This window comes from Phyllobates terribilis, unplaced genomic scaffold (genome assembly GCF_046119375.1).
Source record: "Phyllobates terribilis strain yellow unplaced genomic scaffold, ASM4611937v1 Scaffold_9__5_contigs__length_417890890, whole genome shotgun sequence".
Lineage (NCBI taxonomy): Eukaryota > Metazoa > Chordata > Amphibia > Anura > Dendrobatidae > Phyllobates > Phyllobates terribilis.
In genome coordinates, this window is record NW_027362769.1 from 259099213 (window position 1) to 259124307 (window position 25095).

The 25095-nt window shown below is 44.4% G+C and overlaps 1 protein-coding gene across 2 annotated transcripts in view; it reads right to left on the minus strand.

The window, feature by feature from the left end:
• Positions 1 to 25095, minus strand: part of KATNIP (katanin interacting protein) — a 297865-nt gene that overhangs the window by 121069 nt on the left and 151701 nt on the right. For both annotated transcript variants that reach the window (XM_073647803.1, XM_073647802.1), the window contains 3 exons: positions 20579 to 21515; positions 18144 to 18854; positions 16459 to 16667 (listed from right to left, as the gene is read on the minus strand). In XM_073647803.1, the coding sequence (XP_073503904.1) occupies positions 16459 to 16667; positions 18144 to 18854; positions 20579 to 21515 (1857 nt within the window). The remainder of the gene's footprint in view (positions 1 to 16458; positions 16668 to 18143; positions 18855 to 20578; positions 21516 to 25095) is intronic.

Below are 25095 nucleotides of genomic sequence, written 5' to 3' on the forward strand. Positions count from 1 at the left end.
TAAGCACCACAGGTTTGAGGAGAGACACATGGAAGGAGTTAGGGATCCGTAAGTTGGCCGGGAGTTTCAATTTATAGGCCACCGGGTTGATCTGACTGATGACCTCCAGTGGGCCGATGAACCGAGGCCCTAACTTATAGGAAGGGATCTTGAGCCGGACATATTTGGACGAGAGCCAGACTTTATCCCCAGGGCGGAATTGAGGAGGGTCCAGACGTTTTTTGTCAGCGTGTCTTTTCATACGCTCGGATGACAGAAGGAGTGCGGACCGGGTACTCTCCCATATGGAGGAAAATTTGTTAACAAGAGATTCCGCAGCCGGATTGTCCACCGAGGTGGAGACGGGAAACGGGATCCGAGGATGCTGACCGTAGACTACAAAAAACGGGGATTTGGAGGAAGACTCGCTCTCGTGATTGTTGTACGAGAATTCGGCCCATGGCAGGAGATCCACCCAGTCAGAATGGTGGGCATTAACGAAGTGCCGAAGGTAACTGGTCAGGTTCTGATTGATCCGCTCCACTTGACCATTAGACTGTGGGTGGTAAGCGGAGGAGAAGTCCAGGGTGACGTCCAGCAATTTACAAGTGGCTCTCCAGAAACGGGAAGTGAACTGTACTCCTCGATCCGACACGATGTGACGGGGCAGGCCATGAAGACGGAAGATGTGGCGGATAAAGTCTTTAGCCAGCTCGGGTGCAGACGGAAGACCTGGCAGTGGAATGAAGTGAGCCATCTTGGAAAAGCGGTCAGCGACCACCCAAATGACCGTACAACCGGCAGAGACGGGCAGATCAGTTATGAAGTCCATCGCTATATGCTGCCAGGGGGCAGCAGGTACTGGCAGAGGTAGGAGGCGGCCGGCCGGCAGGTGTCTCGGAACTTTGTTGCGGGCGCAGGACACACAGGCAGAAACAAAGTCAATTACATCCTTGTGCAGGTTAGGCCACCAGTAGTGCCGGGTAATAAGCTGGAGGGTCTTTTTCTGACCGGCGTGGCCAGCTAGTTTAGACGAATGACCCCAGTGTAGGATCTTCTCCCGATCAGGTACTGGTACGAACGTCTTACCAGGAGGAAGACGATTTAGACTCACGGGAGCCACCTGCATTACTCTGGCGGGATCGATGATGTGTTTCGGATCCTCCTCGAGATCAGACACCAGAAAGGATCGAGACAAGGCGTCCGCCTTGACGTTTTTGTCAGCCGGGCGAAAATGAAGGACAAAATCAAAACGAGCAAAAAACAAGGACCACCGGGCTTGGCGCGGGTTAAGTCTCTGGGCATGCTGGAGGTAAGCCAAGTTCTTGTGGTCAGTGTAAATTATTACCGGGTGAAGAGCCCCCTCGAGCAGGTAACGCCACTCCTCCAATGCCAGTTTGATGGCCAATAACTCTCGGTCTCCTATGGAATAATTGCGCTCTGAGGAGGAGAAGAGTTTTGAGAAGAAGCCACAAGTTACCATCCTCCCGGAAGATGATTTTTGAGTAAGTACTGCTCCGGCTCCAGAGGAGGAGGCGTCAACTTCCAGGAAGAACTGCTTGTTGCCATCTGGGCGATGCAGCACCGGGGCGGAAGAGAAGGCCTGTTTAAGGGAAAGAAAGGCCTCCTCTGCTTCGGGTGGCCACTCTTTGGGATTAGTACCTTTACGGGTGAGCGCAGAAATTGGGGCCGTCCGGGAAGAGAAGTGTGGTATGAAGAGGCGGTAGTAGTTGGCGAAGCCCAGGAATCGCTGAATGGCCTTCAACCCCTCCGGTCGGGGCCATTTCTCGATGGCAGACAGTTTCTCAGGATCCATTTGTAGGCCGGTCTGAGAGATAATGTAGCCCAGAAACGGAAGCGAGGTCTGCTCAAAGAGGCACTTCTCAAATTTAGCGTAGAGATGGTTCTGCCTTAGCCTGAGCAGGACCTGACGAACGTCCCTCCGGTGAGTCTGGAGATCCGGAGAGAAGACCAAGATGTCGTCCAGGTACACCACTACGCAGGAGTAGAGAAGGTCCCGGAAGATGTCATTGACCAACTCTTGAAAGACGGCAGGAGCGTTACAGAGACCAAAGGGCATTACCAGGTATTCATAGTGGCCGTCCCGGGTGTTGAATGCCGTCTTCCATTCATCCCCCTGACGAATACGAACCAGGTTGTACGCCCCACGAAGGTCCAGTTTGGTGAAGATCCTAGCCCCCCTCAGACGATCAAATAATTCTGGAATGAGCGGAAGGGGGTACTTATTCTTCACCGTGATCAGGTTTAGGCCTCTATAGTCTATACAGGGACGGAGAGAGCCGTCCTTCTTTTTGACGAAAAAGAAGCCTGCTCCCGCCGGGGAGGTAGATTTCCGGATGAATCCTCTGGCCAGATTCTCCTCAATATATTCGGACATTGACCGGGTCTCAGCAGCGGATAAAGGATAGATACGCCCACGGGGAGGAGTAGTACCGGGTAGCAGATCGATGGGACAGTCGTATGGTCTATGTGGTGGTAATGTCTCTGCCTCCTTTTTATTAAAGACATCTGCATAAGACCAATAAGGAATCGGAAGTCCAGGTAGATTAGCTGGGGTAGGAGAAGGACGGACGGGATGGACGGGAACCAGGCAGGTTTTATGACAGTCTTGTCCCCAGCGAAGGACCTCTCCGGTTTGCCAGTCTAGCACGGGTGCATGTCTCTGGAGCCAGGGCAGACCTAGCAAGAGGGCGTGAGAGAGTCCAGGCAGAACATGAAAGGAGATACTTTCAGAATGCAGCATTCCCACCTGCAGGGTAATGGATTCGGTGATGAGTTGAATGGGGCGAGGTAAGAGGCCCCCATCCACGGCAGCGACAGACAAGGGTACAGCCAGAGGTTTGGTGGGGATGCGGTATTTCTCAACCAGGGACTGTGAAATAAGGTTCCCGGCTGCTCCAGAGTCAAGTTGGGCTAGTTCGAAATAACGGTTCTCCCCGTAGATGATCGAAACAGACAACAGCAGGGATGGAGAGGATTTATTCTTGTCTAGGTGGACCTCTCTGAGCGAACCTAGACACAGGCGTTTCCCGACCTCTCCGGGCAGGCACGGATCCGGTGCTCCTTACTGCCACAGTAGAAGCAGCTCCCCTCGGCACGGCGTGAGTCCTGACGGGTTTTGACCATCTTGGTCTGGTCGACCTGCATAGGCTCAGGAGAGTGTACCTGGGGAGAGACGGAGGGAATGACGGGTTTCTGGAAAGTAGGAGCTAAACGTGGAATCCTTCTCTCACGGGTGACCTCTTTGGCACGCTCTTGGAACCGTAGGTCAATCCGGGTGGCAAGGGTTATTAGATCATCGAGAGAGGTAGGAATGTCCCGACCAGCAAGTTCATCTTTAATACGACCGGACAGACCCTCCCAGAAGACGGATACCAGAGCGTCGTTATCCCAGGCCAGCTCCGAGGCAAGGGTGCGGAACCGTATGGCATATTGGCCCACGGTGAGACCCTCCTGACGGAGGCGTAGCAGAGAGGATGCGGATGAGGTCTTCCGTCCGGGTTCGTCGAAGACTTTCCGGAAAGCCGAGAGAAAAGCAGGCAAGTTGGACACCAGGGGGTCTCCTCTCTCCCATAGAGGATTTAGCCAGGCCAGGGCCTCCCCGGTGAGATGGGACATGATAAAGGCAATTTTGGCCCGGTCGGAATTAAACTGATGGGACAAAAGTTCAAAGTGCAGGGTGCACTGATTTATGAAGCCCCGAGCCTGGACGGGGTCGCCTCCGAAGCGAGGAGGTGCAGAGAGCCGGGGTCCGGGGTAGGATACCATAGTATTAGTGGGCAGCGGAGCTGCCGGATTGCAAGATATGGCACTGGCGGAGGTTGTTGGTGGATCAGACAGAGTGTTCAGGCGAGTATTAACATTCCGCAGGTGACCCAGGATGGCCTCCTGTTGGGACCTCTGACGGGACAGTTCAAGACAGAGGTCCGAGAGCGAGGGAGCTTGGGTGCCACCGGGTTCCATGGCCCGAGCAAACTGTAACGGGTCCGGGAGGCGGAACCTCTGAGCTACTATACAAGGGGGCGGCCCCTGTAAGGGAGCGGGTGGCAGTCTCTGGGTGAACGGACAGGGAGTTACGGCAAGTGATCAGGGCAGTCTCTGGGTAAGGGGTAGGTACGACCTGTGATGGCAGAGCCTCCGGGTAGGCTAGCAGGCAGATGGTAGATGTGTGCTCCCAGGTGAGCAAGCGAGAGTCTCTGGAATAGCAGGTGGTCACGGCACGTGACGGCGGAACCTCCGGGCTGGCAGGCAGGTAGGTAACGGAGAAGCGCTCCCAGGTGAGCGGGCAAGAGTCTCTGGAATAGCTGGTGGTCACCGCACGTGACAACGGGACCTCCGGGCTGGCAAGCAGGCAGGTAACGGAGATGCGCTCCCAGGTGAGCGGGCAAGAGTCTCTGAGATAGCTGGTGGTCACAGCACGTGACAACGGAGCCTCCGGGCTGGCAAGCAGGCAGGTAGCGGAGAAGCGCTCCCAGGTGAGCGGGCAAGCTGGTCCATAGACAGACTGACCGGAGTTGTAAGGCAGACCGTCGGACCTCAGGCAAGCAGGCAGGTAGCTGATGTGCGCTCCCAGGTGAGCGGACAAGTTGGTCCTTAGACAGACTGACCGGAGTTGTAAGGCAGACCGTCGGACCTCAGGCAGGCAGGCAGGTAACAAGTATTCAGGCAGGAATCAGGCAGGTAACTAGCAGGAAACTGGCAGGAAACTGGCAGGTAACTGGCAGGTAACTGGCAACGGGACCTGAGGGCTGAAGCACAGGTGAGACACAGGTGCAAACAACATTGCTCGGGCACCTCCATTTTGGAGGAGGTGCCTTAAATATGATGAAGTCCTCCGGCCATTGGCCGGGGACTCTTTAGGGCGGCGCGCGCGGCCCCTTTAAGAGGAGGGGAGCGCGCGCGCGCGCGCCCTAAGCACAGGGGCCGGGAAGGAGCGCGCGCTGAGAGCAGAGCAGGAGGAGGACGCCGGGACGGAGCGCGCGCTGACAGCAGAGCGGGGGGAGGATGCCGGGCACGGAGCAGAGCGGTGAGAGGAGCAGCGTCCCTGCCTAGCAGAGGGCAGGGATGCCGGCACTACATGTTCTTTATCCATATTTTGGAAAGGTGGCAACAATTATTTCTTGCTTTTTTGAGCTTTTGTGTAAAATTATATCCAATTTGCCTTTTTTTCTCTGTTTTAATGTTTTGCTCCAATACACACAAAGGAAATAAACATGTGTATAACACAACGTGTATTTGCAATAATTTCCTGGGAGAAATACCTCATTTTCTGGACAACTTCAAGGGTGACAAACTTTCGGCTATGACTGCACATAATAAGTGACCTTCATGGGAAAGAAAATGCTGCAATTCCCCATGAAAATAATGGTTTAGCATCTGCTTTTCTTGTTACTTTACATTGTGTCTTTCTCTGTTATTTCACAAATTCTTAAATTAATTGAGCAGTTTTACCATCACAGATAGCGGGTCAGAAGAAAATGTTACAGCCCTCAAAAATATTCAGTACTACTCTGGGATTTCTCACACTGGAATTTTCTGACACATCCTAAACAAAAGACTGTTCAAATCAATAGTAAAGGTCTTAGAATGTGTCAGATATTTTCACCAATATTAAAGAGTTGGTCTAGTTTTCTATCTATATTCAGGAGCGCACCGCTCCCCGGCCTCCCAGCATCTTGTGAGTCAGGGGAATGTGCGCTCCTGAAGATTGACAGCCCGGGGCAGTGGAATGGCTGAGCTGCTGGCCTGAACTGCCCGCGCTCTAATGCTGAAAGCAGAGGCAGTTTTGCCTGTGCAGCATCAGAGAAGTGCAGGTGCACTGACGTTAGCTGGATCCAGCAATCCGGCCCGCTGCAGAGGAGTGCTTGCAAACTGGAAAGCAAACAACTTACAAGTGTATGCTCCTTGCCTAGAAAATCAGCTACCGCAGAGTAATCTGGTCAACCATATAATAAACTATAGTAAACCTGCAACTATTGAATTAAAAAGCAAATTAACTCCTGAGAATGGGAAGGATTTTTAATAAGAGGTAAATTAAAAAGTTGCTAGTTATTAATTTAATTTATTAAGATGAGACAACCCATTTAATCCAGACTGCACTCAAAGGGTACATTTTGAGGTCTAGTCCAGGTAGTGCTCAAAGGGGTTTAGGTGCTGTAACATTTTGGGGTTTAGTCCAGATAGTCCTCAAAGGGGTATAGGTGCTGTAACATTTTGGGGTTTAGTCCAGGTAGTGCTCAAAGGGGTCTGGGTGCTGTATCATTTTGGGGGTTTAGTTCAGATAGTGCTTAAAGGGGTTTGGGTGCTATAACATTTTGGGGTTTAGTCCAGGTAGTGCTCAATGGGGTTTAGGTGCTATAACATTTTGGGGTTTAGTTCAGGTAGTGCTTAAAGGGGTTTGGATGCTGGGGTTTAGTCCAGGTAGTGCTTAAAGGGGTTTAGGTGCTATAACATTTTGGGGTTTAGTTCAGGTAGTGCTTAAAGGGGTTTGGATGCTGGGGTTTAGTCCAGGTAGTGCTTAAAGGGGTTTAGGTGCTATAACATTTTGGGGTTTAGTCCAGGTAGTGCTCAAAGGGGTTTGGATGCTGGGGTTTAGTCCAGGTAGTGCTTAAAGGGGTTTAGGTGCTATAACATTTTGGGGTTTAGTTCAGGTAGTGCTTAAAGGGGTTTAGGTGCTGTACCATTTTTGAAGTCAGTAGAGGTAGAGTTAAAATGTCAAAAACCTTGTGATGCAATACTTTGTCTCTATGGTCAAAACATATATTTTGGATGGATTTTCCCTTTAGGAAGCGTCACAGGACATTCAATGGAAGCTAAAATGTACACTTTAATACAATGTAATAAGCATGGCTTAATCCAATAATGATTCTGTAATGTGCAATAAAGATTTCGCCAGTACATAATTATATTTTACATTACCTTTGACAGCCAGTAATACAGCCAGCATTGAGTGCACTTTTAGAAATGAATACGCTGAATCTTTTGTTTTCTAATTGTTTTATGATGAATTCTATTTCAGATTAAATAATCAAATAGAATATTTATAAGTAAATGTGATATACTTTCTTACACCCATATATGTTTATAGTCCAAACTAAAATTATAGATGCCAAAACCAAAAATACCTGTAACAGAGGTATGCAATATAAAATCAGCCTAACATTTAAAGTGTTATTCTAAAAAAATCAAGTTATCGTCTATCCATGGGATCCGTAAATCAGCTTTCCAACCCTGAGAACAAGGATCCGCAACCCTGCACTGAATGGAGGAGAGGTGTGCATGCTCAGCCTCCACTCCATTCATCCTTTTTGGGACTACCAAGTGCACTGCTCGGTTATTTCTGGTTCGTTCAATGTCAGGTCCCCGTGTATGATGAGGGCTCAGGAGGTAAGCCCGCATCATAACAGCAGATGCTGGCTCCAGATTACACAAGCCCATGGGTCCCATCACAACACAATCAAGTCGTGCCAAAGGGTTGCTATGGCAGCTGGGAGCCCGATGAAGGCCCCTGTGCCTAAAATGATGATATTCCATGTAGACCAGGCTAGGCCTCATATGAGACCGTGATTTTCTCTATGAACTGCAATACTATGGTACTGCACTATATAGAACAAGTGGTTATACACACATATAGAAGGCAAAGCTTTATTTTTCTGATCCAGATAGATTCAAAGGGGTTGTCCATTTAAAAGAAAGTAGACCCCAATGCTGTATGTAAAAAAACTAAACTGACAAACACCGCAGGAACTCGCCCTCCGTGGGTTGAGAGTCAGTTTTGTCCTGTTGCTCTGGTCTCGGTGTTTTGGCCACAGTGGTGAAGTCACGTTGACTGCTCCCATCACCGCTTTAGCCCATCAATAAGATCCGTAGAGGGGCCAGCACAGACAGCACAAGCCGCTGAGCTCAGTGATTGGCTACAGCCGTGATGTGAGCTGTCGATGTTACACCACTGCTGCAGCCAAACCACTGAGACCAGAGCAGCGGTGGGGAGCCGACACTGGTCCTACAGAGGGCGAAAACCTGCTTTGTTTGTTATTTTATGTATTTTACCCAATCCGGGGTTCACTTTCCTGATAGTGGACAACCTCTTTAATATTTTGTGTCTCTGGCATAATTAGATAAAAAAAAAGCAAGCTGCACCCAAGTGTTTGTGTGGGGCTAAATATATTGCACTTATGTTCTTTTGCTGCAAATCAAAAAAAACATTGGAAAAGGCAAATGCAGATTTTTACTCCATTATTTAAAACGTGACTTGAGATACAGCTGCTTCTTTCACCCTGACTACATCTGAAACAAAAAGACAGCTGGCATGCACCGATACAACCTCGCCACTATATAAGGGTCATTAGCATATCAAAAAATGAACAACTTGGCAAGAGCCTACCATAATATCTGAAGGTCTGACTGGTGATCAAGCTATAAAAACCTCCTTGAGGAAAGAAAAATAGTAAAATTAAACGACAAACTACTTCAGATACAAATCTTTGTGAAAGGGCAATAACATTATTTTAGAGGCTTTGGATTTATTGAGAGTAAGTGCAATTACTGAGCAAAAAATATATATTATGCTCCAAAAAGTACAGGAGAATATCCTGCTGCCGCTGATAGGCAATTTCACTCCACAGCAGAATAGAATTTGAAGAAAGATTCAGAAACGTGTGAGTATAACTAATATTTTCTTGCCCCTTGTATATATGAAAAGATATTATTCATAAATTCTGAATACTGTACTTTATTTATTCTAGGGTAAGTACAAGAATTTAATCCATTAAAGGGAAACAGTCATCAGGATTTTACACCCCAAACTATTTATATGCTTGTGTAGCTCTTTCAATGACAAGTCCAGCCATACCTTTACATGGCCAGTCCGCTCCTCTGTTACTGAGAAATCAGTGTTTGAATTGATATGTAAAATGGCTGAGGAGCTATGGTAGATCTGAAGCCTCTGTCACTCCAGATCTATTTCCTGCCCAGCAATACCTAATACTGCTTGACTGACAGCTCCTTAGTCTGAAGATACATAGCATAGAGGCTGTCAGTCAAGCAGGATGTGGAGGCGCTGGGCGGGAAATAGAGTTGGAGTGACAGAGGCTTTAAATAGCTTTTTAGCTTCATTTATATATCAATTGAATGCCAATTTCTCAGGACTAGACATGTAATATAAAGGACTTGTCTTTGAAAGAGCTATATGTGCATATAAATGGTTTGGGGTCTGAAATCCTGCTGACAGATTCCCTTTAAAGAGAACCTTTTATCATTTTCCCTCTTGAACTGGACACAGAATGTATTACTAGCTACAGAGCTAAATAAAACATTTTCTTTTATTTTATTTCGCCTCTCCGTTTAACCTGAAAAATTCAGTGAAAAGTCCTCTAAGTATGCAAAATGAATATATATTGTCACAATCAGTTTATTGCTGACATGAAAATGTTTTTGATGAAATGCCTTCTTAAAATATTAGAATAGGAGGTGTGCGCAATACCTATCGGCAGTAGCCACAACCTGGCAGGCACCTGTCAACACAACGTCATCAGCATCACTCACATCCTGATGAGAAAGTAGAGTAATTCTTAAGCAGCAGCCATTGCTTGGAATAATTGGAATTTGGTGTATAAAAAAAAGCCCTCTGCCATATGGTAAAAGCATCATACAAGACTATGGCCCAAATTCATCATTGCCTTTGCACCTGTTTTTTGTCTAGTTTTGAGACTTCTTTTCTGTTTGCACCCAATTCATTATTCTATTTGTGCCTTTTTTAAGTCTATGTCATATGTGCATGTTTTTGTTTCTTGTTCTTGTTTTCCTGCTTTGCGGCAATTCCACGTTTTAGCCTAATTCATCAATTGCGACATTTTAAAAAGTTGCAAAATTTGGCGCAAATTCATTCTACACTGTGTGCCAAATTATTAGGCAAGTTGTATTTTAGAGGATTATTTTTATTATTGATCAACAACTATGTTCTCAATCAACCCAAAAGACTCATAAATATCCAAGCTTAATATTTTTGAAAGTTGGAGTGGTTTTTTTTTTACATTTGGCTATCTTAGGAGGATATCTGTTTGTACAGGTAACTATTACTGTGCAGAATTATTAGGCAACTTAATAAAAACCAAATATAATCCCATCTCACTTGTTTATTTTCACCAGGTAAACCAATATCAGTGCACAAAATTTAGAAATAAACATTTCTGACATGCAAAAACAAAAACCAAAATAATTAGTGATCAATATAGCCACCTTTCTTTAAGATGAGACTCAACAGCCTTCCATCCATAGATTCTGTCAGTTGCTTGATCTGTTTTCGATCAACATTGCGTGCAGCAGCCACCACAGCCTCCCAGACACTGTTCCGAGAGGTGTACTGTTTTCCCTCCCTGTAGATCTCACATTTTATGATGGACCATAGGTTCTCTATGGGGTTCAGATCAGGTGACCAAGGGGCCCATGTCATTATTTTTTCTTCATTTAGACCTTTACTGGCCAGCCACGCTGTGGAGTAGTTGGATGCATGTGATGGCGCATTGTCCTGCATGAAAATCATGTTTTTCTTGAATGATACCTACTTCTTCCTGTACCACTGCTTGAAGAAGTTGTCTTCCAGAAACTGGCAGTAGGTCTGGGAGTTGAGCTTCACTCCATCCTCAACCCGAAAAGGTCCCACAAGTTCATCTTTGATGATACCAGCTCATACCAGTACCCCACCTCCACCTTGCTGGCTTCTGAGTCGGAGTGGAGCTCTCTGCCCTTTACTGATCCAGCCTCTGGCCCATCGCGATTCACTCTAATTTCATCAGTCCATAAAACCTTTGAGAAATCAGTCTTAAGATATTTCTTGAACCATTCTTGAAGTTTTATCTTATGTTTCTTGTTCAAAGGTGGTCGTTTTTCAGCCTTCCTTACCTTGGCCATGTCCCTGAGTATTGCACACCTTGTGCTTTTTGATACTCCAGTAACGTTGCAGCTCTGAAATATGGCAAAACTGGTGGCGAATGGCATCTTGGCAGCTTCACGCTTGATTTTCCTCAATTCATGGGCACTTATTTTGTGCCTTTTTTGGCCAACACGTTTCTTGCGACCTTGTTGGCTATTTTCCATGAAACGCTTGATTGTTAGGTGATCACGCTTCAAAAGTTTGGAAATTTCAAGACTGCTGCATCCCTCTGCAAGACATCTCACAATTTTGGACTTTTCAGAGCCTGTCAAATCTCTCTTCTGACCCATTTTGCCAAAGGAAAGGAAGTTGCCTAATAATTAAGCATACCTTATATAGGGTGTTGATGTCATTAGTCAACACCCCTCCTCATTACAGACATGCACATCACCAGATTTACTTAATTGGTAGTTGGCTCTCAAGCCTATGCAGCTTGGAGTAGGACAACATGTATAAAAAGTATCATGTGATCAAAATACTCATTTGCCTAATAATACAGAACACAGTGTAGTTCCCCTCTGGTGTAATTTTGAGTATACCCAAATTTTTGCAGCAAACAGTTCAAGACAGGAAGAAAGTTCATTGTTTACTCTACGCCTGTCACGCAAGGTGTGTGAAAGACTAAGTGCAACACAAAGGGAAGGGGGAAAGGGAGCCCAGACTCTAAGGAAAGAGGGGAGTGGAGACCTTCTAGGCTGATCTGATATCACCTTGTCTCCACTAATATCCCTGTATTGGTTCCTCACCAATCGCCGCACGCGAAACTAAACCCTGTATTTCCCTAGTGCTTGGCCCTGGATAGGGAAAGGGGGGTGAGCGCTAGTCGATCCCCACTGACAACTAAAGAAAACAAGGGAAACAGACACGGGGGAAAGTAACTTAGCTTTAGCCGACTTCAGAGAGATAACTCTAAGCATCCTCCTAGCACCACAGAGGAAGATAGCAGTCTGAAAGCTCGAAGCATTCACAAGGAAACATGTGAGTATCACCGGCATCTTCCTGCTGCAAAGTGAAACTATTTAAACACCCAGGCCAGGGTGTCAATTAGCAGGAAGGAGGTAACCGCTGGGTCCTAGAGTGAAACAGCTAAGAAGGTGTCTGTAATGCCAAACGAAGAGATCTTCAGCAACCAATTGCAGGGCGACTGTCACATCTGACACACCTGTGACAACGCCAAAATCATGAAACATGTGCATCATTTTGATGAATTTGGCGCCAAAATCAGCAACTAATGCCACAAGACAAAAAAGGAAAGTGCCAAAAGCAACTCCACAAATGATGAATTGGGGCCCATGTCTTTGCCACCCAGTGTGCAACATAATGTTCAACCACTCACTTGAAGGCTTTGCCAAACTTTATGGACATCATGTTTAGCGTACAAATTGGGAACCCACTCACTAAACTAAAAACAGTGTGAACAAGAGCTTGACTAACTCCTTCAACTTACTGGTGATGCTGCAGCATCCACATCATCAGGGGAGGCAGATCACACATACTGTACATAAAGAAGAAAGAGCACAAAAGACAGTTTGTAGGGGAGAGAGAACGATCACACATCCAGCACAGTCTCAGCCCGAGGGGAGTCACATAGTCCTCAGCATCATTGTCTGACACCATAAGAGAGAAGAGGACTAACATGGGCTGCAGTAGGAGAAATCTGTACAGGAAAGAAGCTGTACAGATACATAAAAATCCTATATGCACATTTCTCACATCCAGAGAACATTGCTGGAGGAATATACCCACATATGGGGTATTAAAATGCAGCAGATTTATTTCTTGGTGGTCTTGATTATAATGTAAGTTCTCGCTGAACTATATATAAAATAATATATATAAAGTATATAAAATACTCTATAATGATCAATGGTGATTTAAAGTATCTAAGGCACCAAACAAGGTTAGATGGCCCTCCAACACATAGAGGTATTTGGCTAAAACAAAAATCTTAAAAAATAAGTGTGTGATATCAAATGCTGTTCAGAATGTACTACTCCATGACTGGAGTCTTGTCCCAAAATTTCAATCCGGAAAGTGGAAGAGTGATATAGATTTATTATTCTTGCACCTGGCTAGCTATGTCTTGAGCCAGGTCCTGTGTTCATTTGTTGGGTAGTCAGCTGGGGAAGCTGAGCAGAGTGGGATGTCTAGGAGCTGCAGAGAGACAAGCCGAGCCAGAGTCTCTCTCTGGGAAGAGACAGCACAGGCCATGTGCACCAAACTGCAAGTATCACTGGTTGCTATGGACAATAACAGTTTTGTGTGACCAAACTGGGGCTAGCCCAGCCATTCGGAGTCACCAGAGAATGTGAGCCCACTGAGCCCGAAGCAGGACCTGAATTGCCTTCTCGGTGAGACCCTATTATTGGTTTGCCTTCATTGGAAAAAGGCTGTGAATTTTGTTGTTATGTGTGTGTGCCGGGAAAGGGCTGTTTTCATTTAAAGAGCTGTGCAGCTTTATGCAGTTCAATAAACCCCCCACTGTTTTGACACTAGAATCTGGTGCCTTTGTAAACTCTAGTGCCTGAGAGCATATATCCCTACAAAATATATATATATGGGTCTGTAAGTACTCCACACTGTTGGCATTTGTGCAAGAAGCCCTTCAGTCTGTCAGCAGCTGAGCCGTGCCTTCAATGTGAACCCTGCACCTGATCATCATCAGCGCGGCTATCAAATACAAAGAAGCGAAAATATATGCACCGCACGTGGCTGAAGGGAGCACAGGAGAGCTTTTACCACAGCTAAAAGTCAGCAGTATAGAGTCGCATCCTATTCTCTTCCTGCAGAATGACACTGGCATATAGGATCTATTCAGTATGGTTAGTCACTTCTGGAGCATAGTTGTCGATTCTTTCACGACACTTTAGCATAGGAAAATGGCTTCATGTGGCATCCAGTAGCTTATGACATTTCAATTCATTTTCATGCAGATGGCAGACATTCATTTTTATTGCTCATTTATTTTCTGAATGCAAAGCAACTTTCTAAATAGGCTTCACTAAATATTTTTTACTGTAGAGTGAGTGTAAGTCCTTTATCTAGCTGCTTGCTTTTGTAAAAATGTTACAAATCTATCAAAGCTCCTGCTACTGGTTATGACAGCTCTCACTGCTCTCTTTCCTTCTATCAGTGCTACAGATAGCACAAGGGAGGAGGTTGTACACAGATTTCCATAGCATGTACAGAGGATAAAGAATCTGAGGGAGGGCAGGGAGAACAAGGTTATTGAAAAGAAAGAAAGTACATGAAGAGGAAATGAGTGCAGGATAGAAGCTGTGATGATATATGAGATAATGAGGACAGCAGCACCCTGGAAACACAAACCTCACTTCCAGCCTATATTACACTGCAAGAGAAGTGATCTGAAATCTATGAAACTTGGATCAGGCTGCAAATTGCATATCAGGGAGGAGAAAACAAAAATAACCAAAAGGTAACCACTAACATACGCAAAAAATCATTTTTCCATTTTAAAGTTGTCCATAGCACTCAAGAGTTCAAGAGGTTTTCCATTTGACAAAGTTTTTGCACACAGTGACTTATCGATTACTGTATTTTTCGGACCATAAGACGCACTTTTTTTCCCCCAAATTTGGGAGGAAAATGGGGGGTGCGTCTTATGGTCCGAATGCAACTTACCGGTGGTGGTGGAGCGGGATCACAGGGCGACGGCGGAAAAAGAGGTGAGGCGTGCCGGTATCTGGCTGGGGGCCGGGTACCAGGGCCGGTGTATTGCTGTGAGCGGAGTTTGCAGAGCAGAGTGAGCGGCTTCCGGTGGCCACGGCCATGTTCCTGAAGCTGTGCTCTACAGGAAAATGGCCGCCGGAGGCGGTGCATGCACTCTGCCGAGTCGGCGGCCATTTTCCTGTAGAGCACAGCTTCAGGAACATGGCCGCGGCCACCGGAAGCCGCTCACTCAGCTCTGCAAACTCCGCTCACACCAATACACCGGCCCTGGAACCCGGCCAGGCCCGGCCCCCAGCCAGATACCGGCCTGCCTCACCTCTTGTTCCGCCGCCGCCCTGCGATTCCGCTCCACCAGCACCCCAGGTCAGGCACCAGCACCCCAGGACAGGCACCAGCCCAGCACCCCAGGCCCCCGCACCAGCACCCCAGCATCCCAGGCCCCCAGGACCAGCACCCCAGGTACCAGGCTCTCAGCCACCAGGTACAAGCATGCCTCCACTTCCGCCGGCTTCCTGAAGGACCCTGCCTCCTGTGACCCCAGATCCACCGCCCCCCAGGTAAGATACCTATTCAGACCATAAGACGGACCCCCATCTTATAAAAAATAATTTTTTTCCTATTTTCCACCCTAAAATTTGGGGTGCGTCTTATACATAGAAAATAGATGAATGACAAAGTCAGATCTAGTGCATCATCAACCAAATTAACATAAAATATAAATATTAAAGAGTATATATTAGCTCATCTGGGAGGTCTTTCTATTTAAAGGGGTTCTCAAATGAAGAGGAGTTATCATCTATCTCCATGTTGGATGATAACTTATAGATCGGTAGGGGTCTGACTACTGGAGCTCACACCAGTCATTAGAATGGAGCACTTCTATCTCTGCTCTGCGTGCCTGGCTGCAGCGCCGCTCCATTCACTCCCATGGGGCTGCCAAGTACGCTGCTCGGCTTCTTTCTGCATCTCCAGAGAGAATGAACGGAGCAGTGGTCATGCACCCGTGCTACCACTCCATTTTAATGGGCATAAAAGTGCTCCATTCTGCCGATCCATGTCAGAACCCTACCGATACCTATAAGTTACTAATATCCCAGCAGCTTTTGCAGCTCTCTAATTTGGGTAAAGTGGTATAAATTGTAAGAAAATCCAACCTGCCCAACTCAATGTTTCCCCAAACATAACCGAAAAAAAAAGGAAAAAAGGTCTAAGGTTAGCTAGCTGTGTATTCAGGGAAAAAGCTGCATTTTCTAACAAGATTGTACTCTCTATGGATGGCTTATATGGCTAGCATAGCATATCGTCTCTATCCTAATTTTGTATCCCGTTTTTGCATGAATTGTGTGGACGCTTCTCTTCATGCCTCTGTCATGCAATGGATGACACGGTGTCATATAAATAAAGAATAATAAAAAAATGTTGGATCTTGGTTAGATTAGGGGCCATATGTGCATTTACATGTTGATAAATTACAATATGAGCCTTTATATTGGATTAATCAGTATTCTAAACTCTAATAAAAATAATAACTTGGGTACTATATAATTAAAATATCTTGCATAAAGAAAATAACATTAAAAGATTGCAGATCTCTATATATAGGTGTAATAGAGATACTATACATACAGTCTAATCGGTTTATTCTCAGTAGGCTTTCAGGAGGGGAAAAAAAATTCCATCCCTAAAAATTTGCAGCACTGGCATGATGTGTGTCACAGACGTAAGGACAGCAATTGTAATGACAATATTATTAACTGCGTTGGTTTCTCAGTTCCTTTGAGCACACCGGCTCCTATCATGTTGTGTATTGCAGAACGCTAGTTGCATGATGTCCTTACCTGCCATTTTTCACTGGAGCCGGCCTGTGTAAAAGGTCTTTCCTCCTCGCCGCTGTCTGCTGTCCTTGGGCGCGTTTTGACTATTTCTTCATCCGTCCGAAGATCGGTGCTCTCGAAATCCTCCTCAAATGTTTCATCATATACAGACATCGCCTGCAGTATGTCATCATCCGTGGTGAACAAAATTGTATCTCCAAACTGTTCTGCGGCTAAAGTAAAATAAAGCAAGAATAAAAAGCAAAGAGTTCATGTGTTCTTACACGAGCCACTTCCAGACACTTCAGAAAAAGTCTCTCAGCACAGAAAAAGAAACCAAATAGAGACGCTTGGTGCACCCTTGGTGTGGCCAGTCATTTAAGTGCACCTTCCAACCTGCTTCCCTCTGTCGCCATGCCACTCTTCTTTGGCTGACAGCTCTGGCTTTATAGAACAAGAAAAGGGTGGAGACTGATGGAAAACAAGTAAGTGGGAAAAAGCACTTAAATGTTTGGCCACACCAAGGGTTCACCGAGCGTCTGTACTTGCTTTGAACAGTCAGTCATTCTGTGCTGACCGAATCCATTTAAAATTCCTAATCCTTATCTCCCTTGATATCATCTGTCAGGAAACCCTCCATACACACTAAAAGGTTGGTAAGTTGAATAGCAGTCAGAAAAAAGGCATTTTTCACTTTTAAGAAAGTGGACCTCAAATGCTCTCAAATACCCCAAATAATAAACAAAGCAGGTACTCGCCCTTTGCGGGTCCAGCTTTGGCTTCAGCGGTGCAGTCACGTTGACAGTGTTCATCACCACTATAGCTAATCACTGAGCTTAACAGCTTTGCCGAGGAAGATGGCAATAGTGATTGGCTGCAGCGGTGACGCATGCTGTTGAAATGAAGTCACTGCTGCAGCCAAAACATCGAGACCCAACCAGCGGTGGGGAACCAGTGCTGGACCCAGGGAAGATGAGTATCTGCTCTGTTTGTCATTTCAAATATTTTAGGGAGTGTGGGGTCCACTTTCGTGAAGGTGGAAAACCCTTTTAAGTTCAGAAAACTATAAATGTATATGAGGCCTTTACTGTAGTAGAGGTCCTGCATCAATAGTAAAAGTAATAGTGGTGGCCAAACATGCACATTGTTCACATGCTCTATCCAATAGAAGCACTACTGTGAAGCAGCTCCAATCCTGGACAGCTTCACAGCCACTCCTCACACAGCCCCATCAGACTGCACACAGTGTGGGCCAGCAGTGCAACAATACCACTGGTCCAGCCTGTCAATCTAGCAACAGCACCGCCCCCAGGACTAAGAAGCCAGGAGGCTGGGGAGCGGTGTGATTCTGCTACAGATGATGGAACAACCCCTTTAAGAGACAAAAGACACCAGTTCAGAAAAGAGCAATAGTGCGACCTGGCAATAAAATCATTACATCCAAGGAACTAAAAAACAATCCAAACAGTAAGAAGTTACTAAAGAAATACTACAGATTTTGGGGCACTGATATAATGTCATGATAAAATATTTTTTGGTCCTAAAAAAAAAGCTAAATGAGAGAGAACAATAAGAGGAAAAATAAAAGGAGGAATCAAGAAATGTGAGGAGCAAAAAGGGAATAGTTCAATATTAATTTTTTTTTTAATATATTCATAGAATGGAAGGTCAACTAAAGACTTTAGGAAGGAAAATGACCATCCACTTACATCCGGTGAGTGTTCCAGAAGCCTTGGCAATTTCTCCTCTGAAAATGACAGCGTGATCTAAAAGAATTTCTATGTCCTTTACACCTCGGAATGAATGTATTCTAGATTTGTTGTAATTCCATATTCTGATCATTGCCACGTTACAGGGGCAGGCAAAGTCTGAGGAAATAAAGTGCGTCTTCCCGGGGGTGAATGGTGCCAGCCACACGTGCATGTCATCTTGAGTCTTGTTAACGCCATCAATCAGGTTTATTACCACTCTGGGGTCTTTGCCATATGCTGGTAAGATATTTATGTTTGGAGGGTCTGCTTCAATCTTTACAATTTTCACAGGGTTACCAGTGGATGAAAAGATTTCGATCCCATTAAGCCCAACATAATGTCTGTCACCCCAAGTAGAAGTAATTTTGATACACAAATGTTGACCATAAGGCAAAACTGGTATCTCAAAGTCATGTCCGTCATTTTCTACAATGTTGGCATCGGCTAATTTAGGCATTTCATGCACGGACTCCTTTCTCAGAGATATGTTTTGTTTGCCTATCTTTTGTTGATGCAAAAATTCATCAAAAATATCTCCTTCAAAATTCATATTAGAGATCCGACCTCGGTGCGACTGATTGAATTTTAATAAAGAGGTCCATGACTCCATCAAGTTATTCTCTTGGTCACTGCCCCACCTTTGCCTTGTCTTAGTGCTTCCTTGACAACCTAAAAATAAAAACCATTGTTAGAAAACTTTGTATACACATTTGTACTTGTGCTCAAAAGATTATTATCTTAACCTTGAAGATGAATGCCTACTGTTAGGGGCAGAGAGAAATACAAAACGCTAACAGTCTCCCTAACAAGTGCCGTCATCTGTTAGATGGAATCACAGTTGATAGTTGTGTGTTCGGGACTTTTATATTGATGGCCTATTGGAAGGAAAGGTCATCAATATCTGATTGGTGGGGGTGTGACATCCGGCACCCCCGGCAAACAGCTGTTCCCAATGATGGCCAGATTTGCTGAGTTGCGGAGAACTATATATCTGTCTCCAGTTGCAGGGTGCAGTACCCGGACATGGCCACTATGCAGCTGACAGAGGGGTACCGGGGGTTATTCACTCATTTTTTGATTGCTAGTAGATTCCGCTGCTAAATCTGTAACAATATATTTTTCGATCTCATCTTTTTCAAACTAAATAAAAAGTTTATTGAGGAGCTATAAAGGATCAGATACATTACAGATACAGCAAATTAACAAGTTTGGATGCCCAATAAATCATTACCAGGAATGAATAGAACATACTTAGTATATAGCAGTAACAGCATTAAAGATATTGTAGAACAGATATAGAGAACTTGAACAGACTATCTAAAAACATCTTTTCTATCTCATCTTTGTTGTAAACCTTTAAAAAGACCTAATCTCATTTTTCAAGTAATGATTACTAGCTTACTTGACTACTCAGCATCAATATGGCCACTTGTGCGGGGGTGAACTATTCTTAATTATGCCAGATGTATTATTATTCCTTTATTCAGTAAATCATGGGATATAAGCCATTGTTTCATGTGAGACAGTCCAGTGTCCCTTTTTGTATTCTAACTTGTGGAATGCCTGCAGATTACGGACTGCATCAGTTCCCTGTGGTGTACGAGTCTGCATCATTTTAAGGACAATTATGCAGTCTAATTGAATTAGCGAACAATGATGGAACAACCATGATTATCTCCCCCCCCCCCAATCCTGTGGGGTACGATGCCCTGAGTTGGGAGCTGAGGGATATAAAAGGGGCCTACTCCTGTCACCAGTGTAATTCTACAGGACTTCAACCTAGGAACCATGGTTCCACTGCCCAACACTGAGCACAAAAATTTGTTTGGAGAATCCAGGTTGGGGCAATCCGGTCACCTGGCCACATACGTCACTGAGCTTGGTCAGCTTCTTAAGCTTGCCGCTATCTCCGCTCAGTGGGTGCCCGTCAAAAACGGGGTGCTGCTGGTGGGAGTAGTTGGCCCTGGATGCCCCGAAGTCTTGGAGGTTCTAATCCCTGGTGAGTCAGAGGAAGGGTGAGACTCTGTCATTTGCACCATGTTGTATCCTTGCTGGGAATGTACTACATGCTGTTGACTGTTGGTGACCCAATAAAGTCTTAACAAAGTGTGGTACCCTCACCCTGTGTTGTCTGAGTAGGATTCTGCCCACGGGAAGGAGTTTGTGCGTTCAGTGGGGTGAGCCCTGGCCCATGCGGTCTTTTTAAAAGACAGCCAGTCCAGTAGACAAGAGCACCCACTGACCCTCGTGTCTCCACAGCTCATTATATTTCTCAAACTGTTGATTCAATGGTACTTTGCTTCTTCTATTGAATACCATGTTTCCCTAATTATTTTAACATAGATTTGGAGTTCAAAATCATATTCTAAAAACATCTATTTGTTCTTACTCACTTGTCAATGGAAGGCTCAGATCTCGATATTTTTCTAACTCTGTATCTTTTGATTTTACTACTTCCCGTCTTCCACTGACTGGACGTTTTTGATCTGAAATCATCCTTGTGCCAAAGCTTTCCAAATCATCAGTGACGTTCCGTGCCAGGTTCGCTGAAGAATCTGACTTCTTGTCATATCTACCTAAATGCTTTATACCGGGATGTGCAGGAATTTCATCAATGAACTGGTCAAGGACTACGTTATTTTCATTTCTAAAAGGGTCTTTATTGATGGAATGATTTGCAAAGTATAAAGGTTTTTCAGATCCTTGCTTAGAATGCTTCAGCTGATGACTGGATGAAGAGTCCAACCAGTGTGGGGTTTTACTAGCTGAATTACTAAGCTTTCTGCCAGTAAGCTTTTCCAGCTGCTCTTTTATCGTCAGTTCATCAGAATCTGGCGGAGAATGAGAACGTTCAATAGAATTGCTGCTTTCTGCATTTGCAAGTTGTGTGGAGCTAACGGGCAATTCAAGAAGTTCATTACTAGACCTATTTTCATCACTGCGGGAATTCAATTCTCTCCATAAAATGTTTCCATCTTCTCCTTCTCTTTGATTTATTTTTGATTTGTTTGATCCTATAATTTTCAAATCTTCAGCCAAATCACATTTCTTCAAATCTGAAGAACTTTCTAAGTGGGAAGTCTCAGGTAATCCGCATGCCCGGGATTGTGACAGTATCTGATCGCATGTGTTTTCATTGCCACTAATACAAAGCTCTTCTTTTTCGGTGCTGAGAGGAGGTGGGGTGGCTGTCTTCATTTCACCGCTTAGTAAGTCAATAGTGTTACTGTAGTCAAATACTTGGTTACCGCACCCTTTCTCTAAAATACCATCAAACACCAAGGTTTCATCTTTATAGACCTTCACTCGCTTTGCACCAATGTCCAGATCCTGTCAAAAGGAAATTAATTTGGTTTTAACACTAATATTTAACAATTTACAAACTGTAAGTAACTATTTCAACACATAACCAAGCACCACAATATCCAATGGCAATAGATCTAACAAGAGAAAAGAATTAGGATTGAGCAGTGTGAAAAGATTTGGAAAGTTAACTCTACTACTGAATTAAAGGGGTATTCCCATCTCCAAGATCCTATCCCAATATGTTGTAAGTGTAATAATAATAATATTAGCAAATACCTCCGATTTGAAATGTAGTATGGTTCTTCTGATTAGCTATGTAGCTTACCCCATGTGCAGGGCATTGCAGTAGCTTAGGTATCCATTGCTATGGCCATGCAAAAAGTGACAGTTAGTTGTTAGTATCCATAACCATGGATACCTAAGCTATTGCAAGGCCCTGCACATGGGGTATACGACATAGCTAATTAGAAGAATTATACTACGTTTCTAATTGGAGATATTTGCTACTATTATTATTATTATTACACCTACTACATATTTGGATAGGATTTTGGCGATGGGAATATCCCTTTAACCCTTTGACGACATTTAAGGTAAGTTTACCTTATGGTCAGGAAGGGGTTCCCGCAAAATGATGTAAATTTACGTCATGACGATCATGCGGGTACAGGAGCAGTGCCCGCATGATTGCCGACAGAAGCTTGGCTTAAGTGAAACCCGGGCCTTGGCTGTCACTGCCATGAGCGGTGCCCGCACCTCCCCAGGCCATTTAACCTCCTAAATGCTGCGATCAATAGCAATGCCAGCATTAAGAAGACAGGGAGGAGGAGGGGTCTCCCTCTCTCGCCTAACTGGGTCAACCAGCTAAGGAAAGCCTGTTAGACCATGCTCAGAACATCCATGAATAAGGACTGGGTCGCAGACTGAAATGCGTAGGAATGTCACAAATTATATTTTGCATGTCATTCTTTTAACCTTGTTGGAATAAAATTCCTAATTTTGTTTGAAATTACGGCTGGAGGATTTTCTTACTTGGATTTGCGTGGTGCCACATTGGGCGAGAGTGGCTTCTTCCAAGCCAAGGACGCAGCAGTCCCATTCGGAGGGTGGAGCTGGTTTCTTTCTACGTTTAGCATTCTACTGTACCATCACAGTGAAATCTCATGCACACACTGCTTATTTTTTCCTTACAGTTTTGAAGCAGTTTCCAATCTGCAGCACATCAATTCTTTCAGCGTTTTTCACCAATTCAAATGAATGGGTAAAAGAAAGCATGCAAAAACGGGGCTGGAACGCGTGTATTTTACATGGCGGTTTTCCTACAAGCACTACAGTATTTGCAGTAATTTTTTCTGCTGTAAATACTGAACGTGTGAACATAGCCTTAAACCTTGTACAGAAAGCATTTCTTAAAGGGAACCTGGCACTCAATTCTTGGTGCCCGAACAATGGGCGGCATGAAACAGAATCTGGTTGCACGATTACATTAGAGTAGGCTTTTCTCTGAAATGCTTCAAAGATTTCGGAGAAAACATAGTTTGAAGATCCGGCCGGGGTCTATAGGGAGAGACAAGACTAGTCCATCATTCCCCAAGCTGAATTCACCCCCCCCACTGCTCTGGCTGATTGACAGGTGGTCTATCCCACGTGTGTATATAGGGAGAGACTTGTCAATCACCCAGAGCAGAGTGGGGAGACGTGGATCAGCAAGTAGCGCTGCGCTGTAAAGAACAATGGCAGCCTAGTGCACAGAAGAGCGGTCTGCCTGTCTATCCAGGCTATTAAACGACCGCGGATCCGCAAACAGATAGCCGGTGCGCTAATCTAAACGGACCATTATGCATTGCTAGTATGAAATTTCGGAGGATGTTCTAACATATTACAATAACTGAAGACAATAAACTGGGACCTATTGTTAATTTGGAATCAAAGCTATGCAAATCACGATAAAATGGTGCATGTAAGAGATTGCAAGATAAAATATTCTTTTAAGCTTTCATATATTCCTAGTGCTTATCTTTGTGATGTGGAACATCTAAATACCTAAGTAAAGATTAGTAAAAGAATTCAAGATAAATCTGTAATAATAAATCCACAAAATGAAAGACTGTGTGGCATTATCTTAAATCTTCCTTTTAATAAGCTCCAAAGAAAGCATCAGTTAGATAACTGAACCCTTTTCTTCCTGAAATACATACATTTACATAATACATTTCTTTTAAATTCAGACGCAAAGAAAAGCCTAATATATCGGCAATAGAAAAGATTTCCACAAAACTAGAAAGAAAGCAACAGAAACTCAAACTTCAAGGTTAGATTTTAGAAAGGCAGATTTTAAGAGACTCAGAAAGAGAAAAGGAGGGATCCAATGGCTGGATGTCCTTAAGGACAAAAATGTCCAGGAAGGATAGGAAATTTTTAAAAATGAGATTCTCAAAGCACAATCGTTAACAATCCCGAAAAGTAGGAAGAATGGGAAGCATTTAAGGAAACCAGGATGGATGAACACAGAACTTAAACACATGCTAAAAAGAAAGAAAGAAATGTTTATTAAATGGAAAGAGGGAGGCATATCTAAAGAAGATTATAATGCAGTCTGCAGATCCTGCAGGGCACGTATCAGGTTAGCTAAAGCTGACAATGAATTAAGGCTTGCAAGAGATGTCAAAAGCAATAAAAAAGGATTTTGGGGGTATGTCAAAAGTAAAAGAAAAGTCAAAGATGCTATAGGATTTTTACAGGATGAAAATGGAGAAATGGTAAGAGAGGATGTTGAGAAGGCCGAACTTTTTAATTCCTATTTTGCATCTGTTTTCTCTCAGAAAGAAAATGTAACATCAACTGATCTTCACTGTCCTTTTAAAGGAATAGAGGAATCCAAGTTATCTGTAAACAGAAAGATTGTGAGGGAATATTTAGCTAACATAAATGAGTTCAAGTCTCCAGGTCCAGATGAATTACACCCCAGAGTACTGAAGGAGATCGTAGAAGAAATTTTAGAACCACTCTCCATAATCTTTGAAAATTCTTGGAGAACAGGAGAAGTTCCAGAAGACTGGAGAAGAGCAAATGTTGTTCCTATCTTCAAAAAGGGGAAGAAGGTGGACCCAGGGAACTATAGGCCGGTGAGTCTGACTTCTATACCAGGAAAGATCTTTGAACAAATTATTAAACAACATGTATGTAAGTACATGGATAAGAATGAAGTGATTAACCAGAGTCAGCATGGGTTTGTAACTAACAAGTCATGTCAGACTAACTTAATTTCCTTCTATGACAGAATCACTGACTGGGTGGATCAGGGAAATGCTGTAGATATAGTATATCTTGACTTCAGCAAAGCATTTGACAAAGTATCTCACACCATCCTTATTGAAAAAATGACCAAGTATGCAATGGACCAGGCAACTGTTAGGTGGATTCATAACTGGCTTAGTTATCGGACTCAAAGGGTGGTTGTAAATGGCTTCACATCCAGCTGGATGAATGTCTCAAGTGGGGTACCACAGGGCTCCGTCCTGGGACCTGTATTGTTCAACATCTTTATCAATGATTTAGATGAAGGAATTGAGGGTAAACTGATTAAATTTGCTGATGACACAAA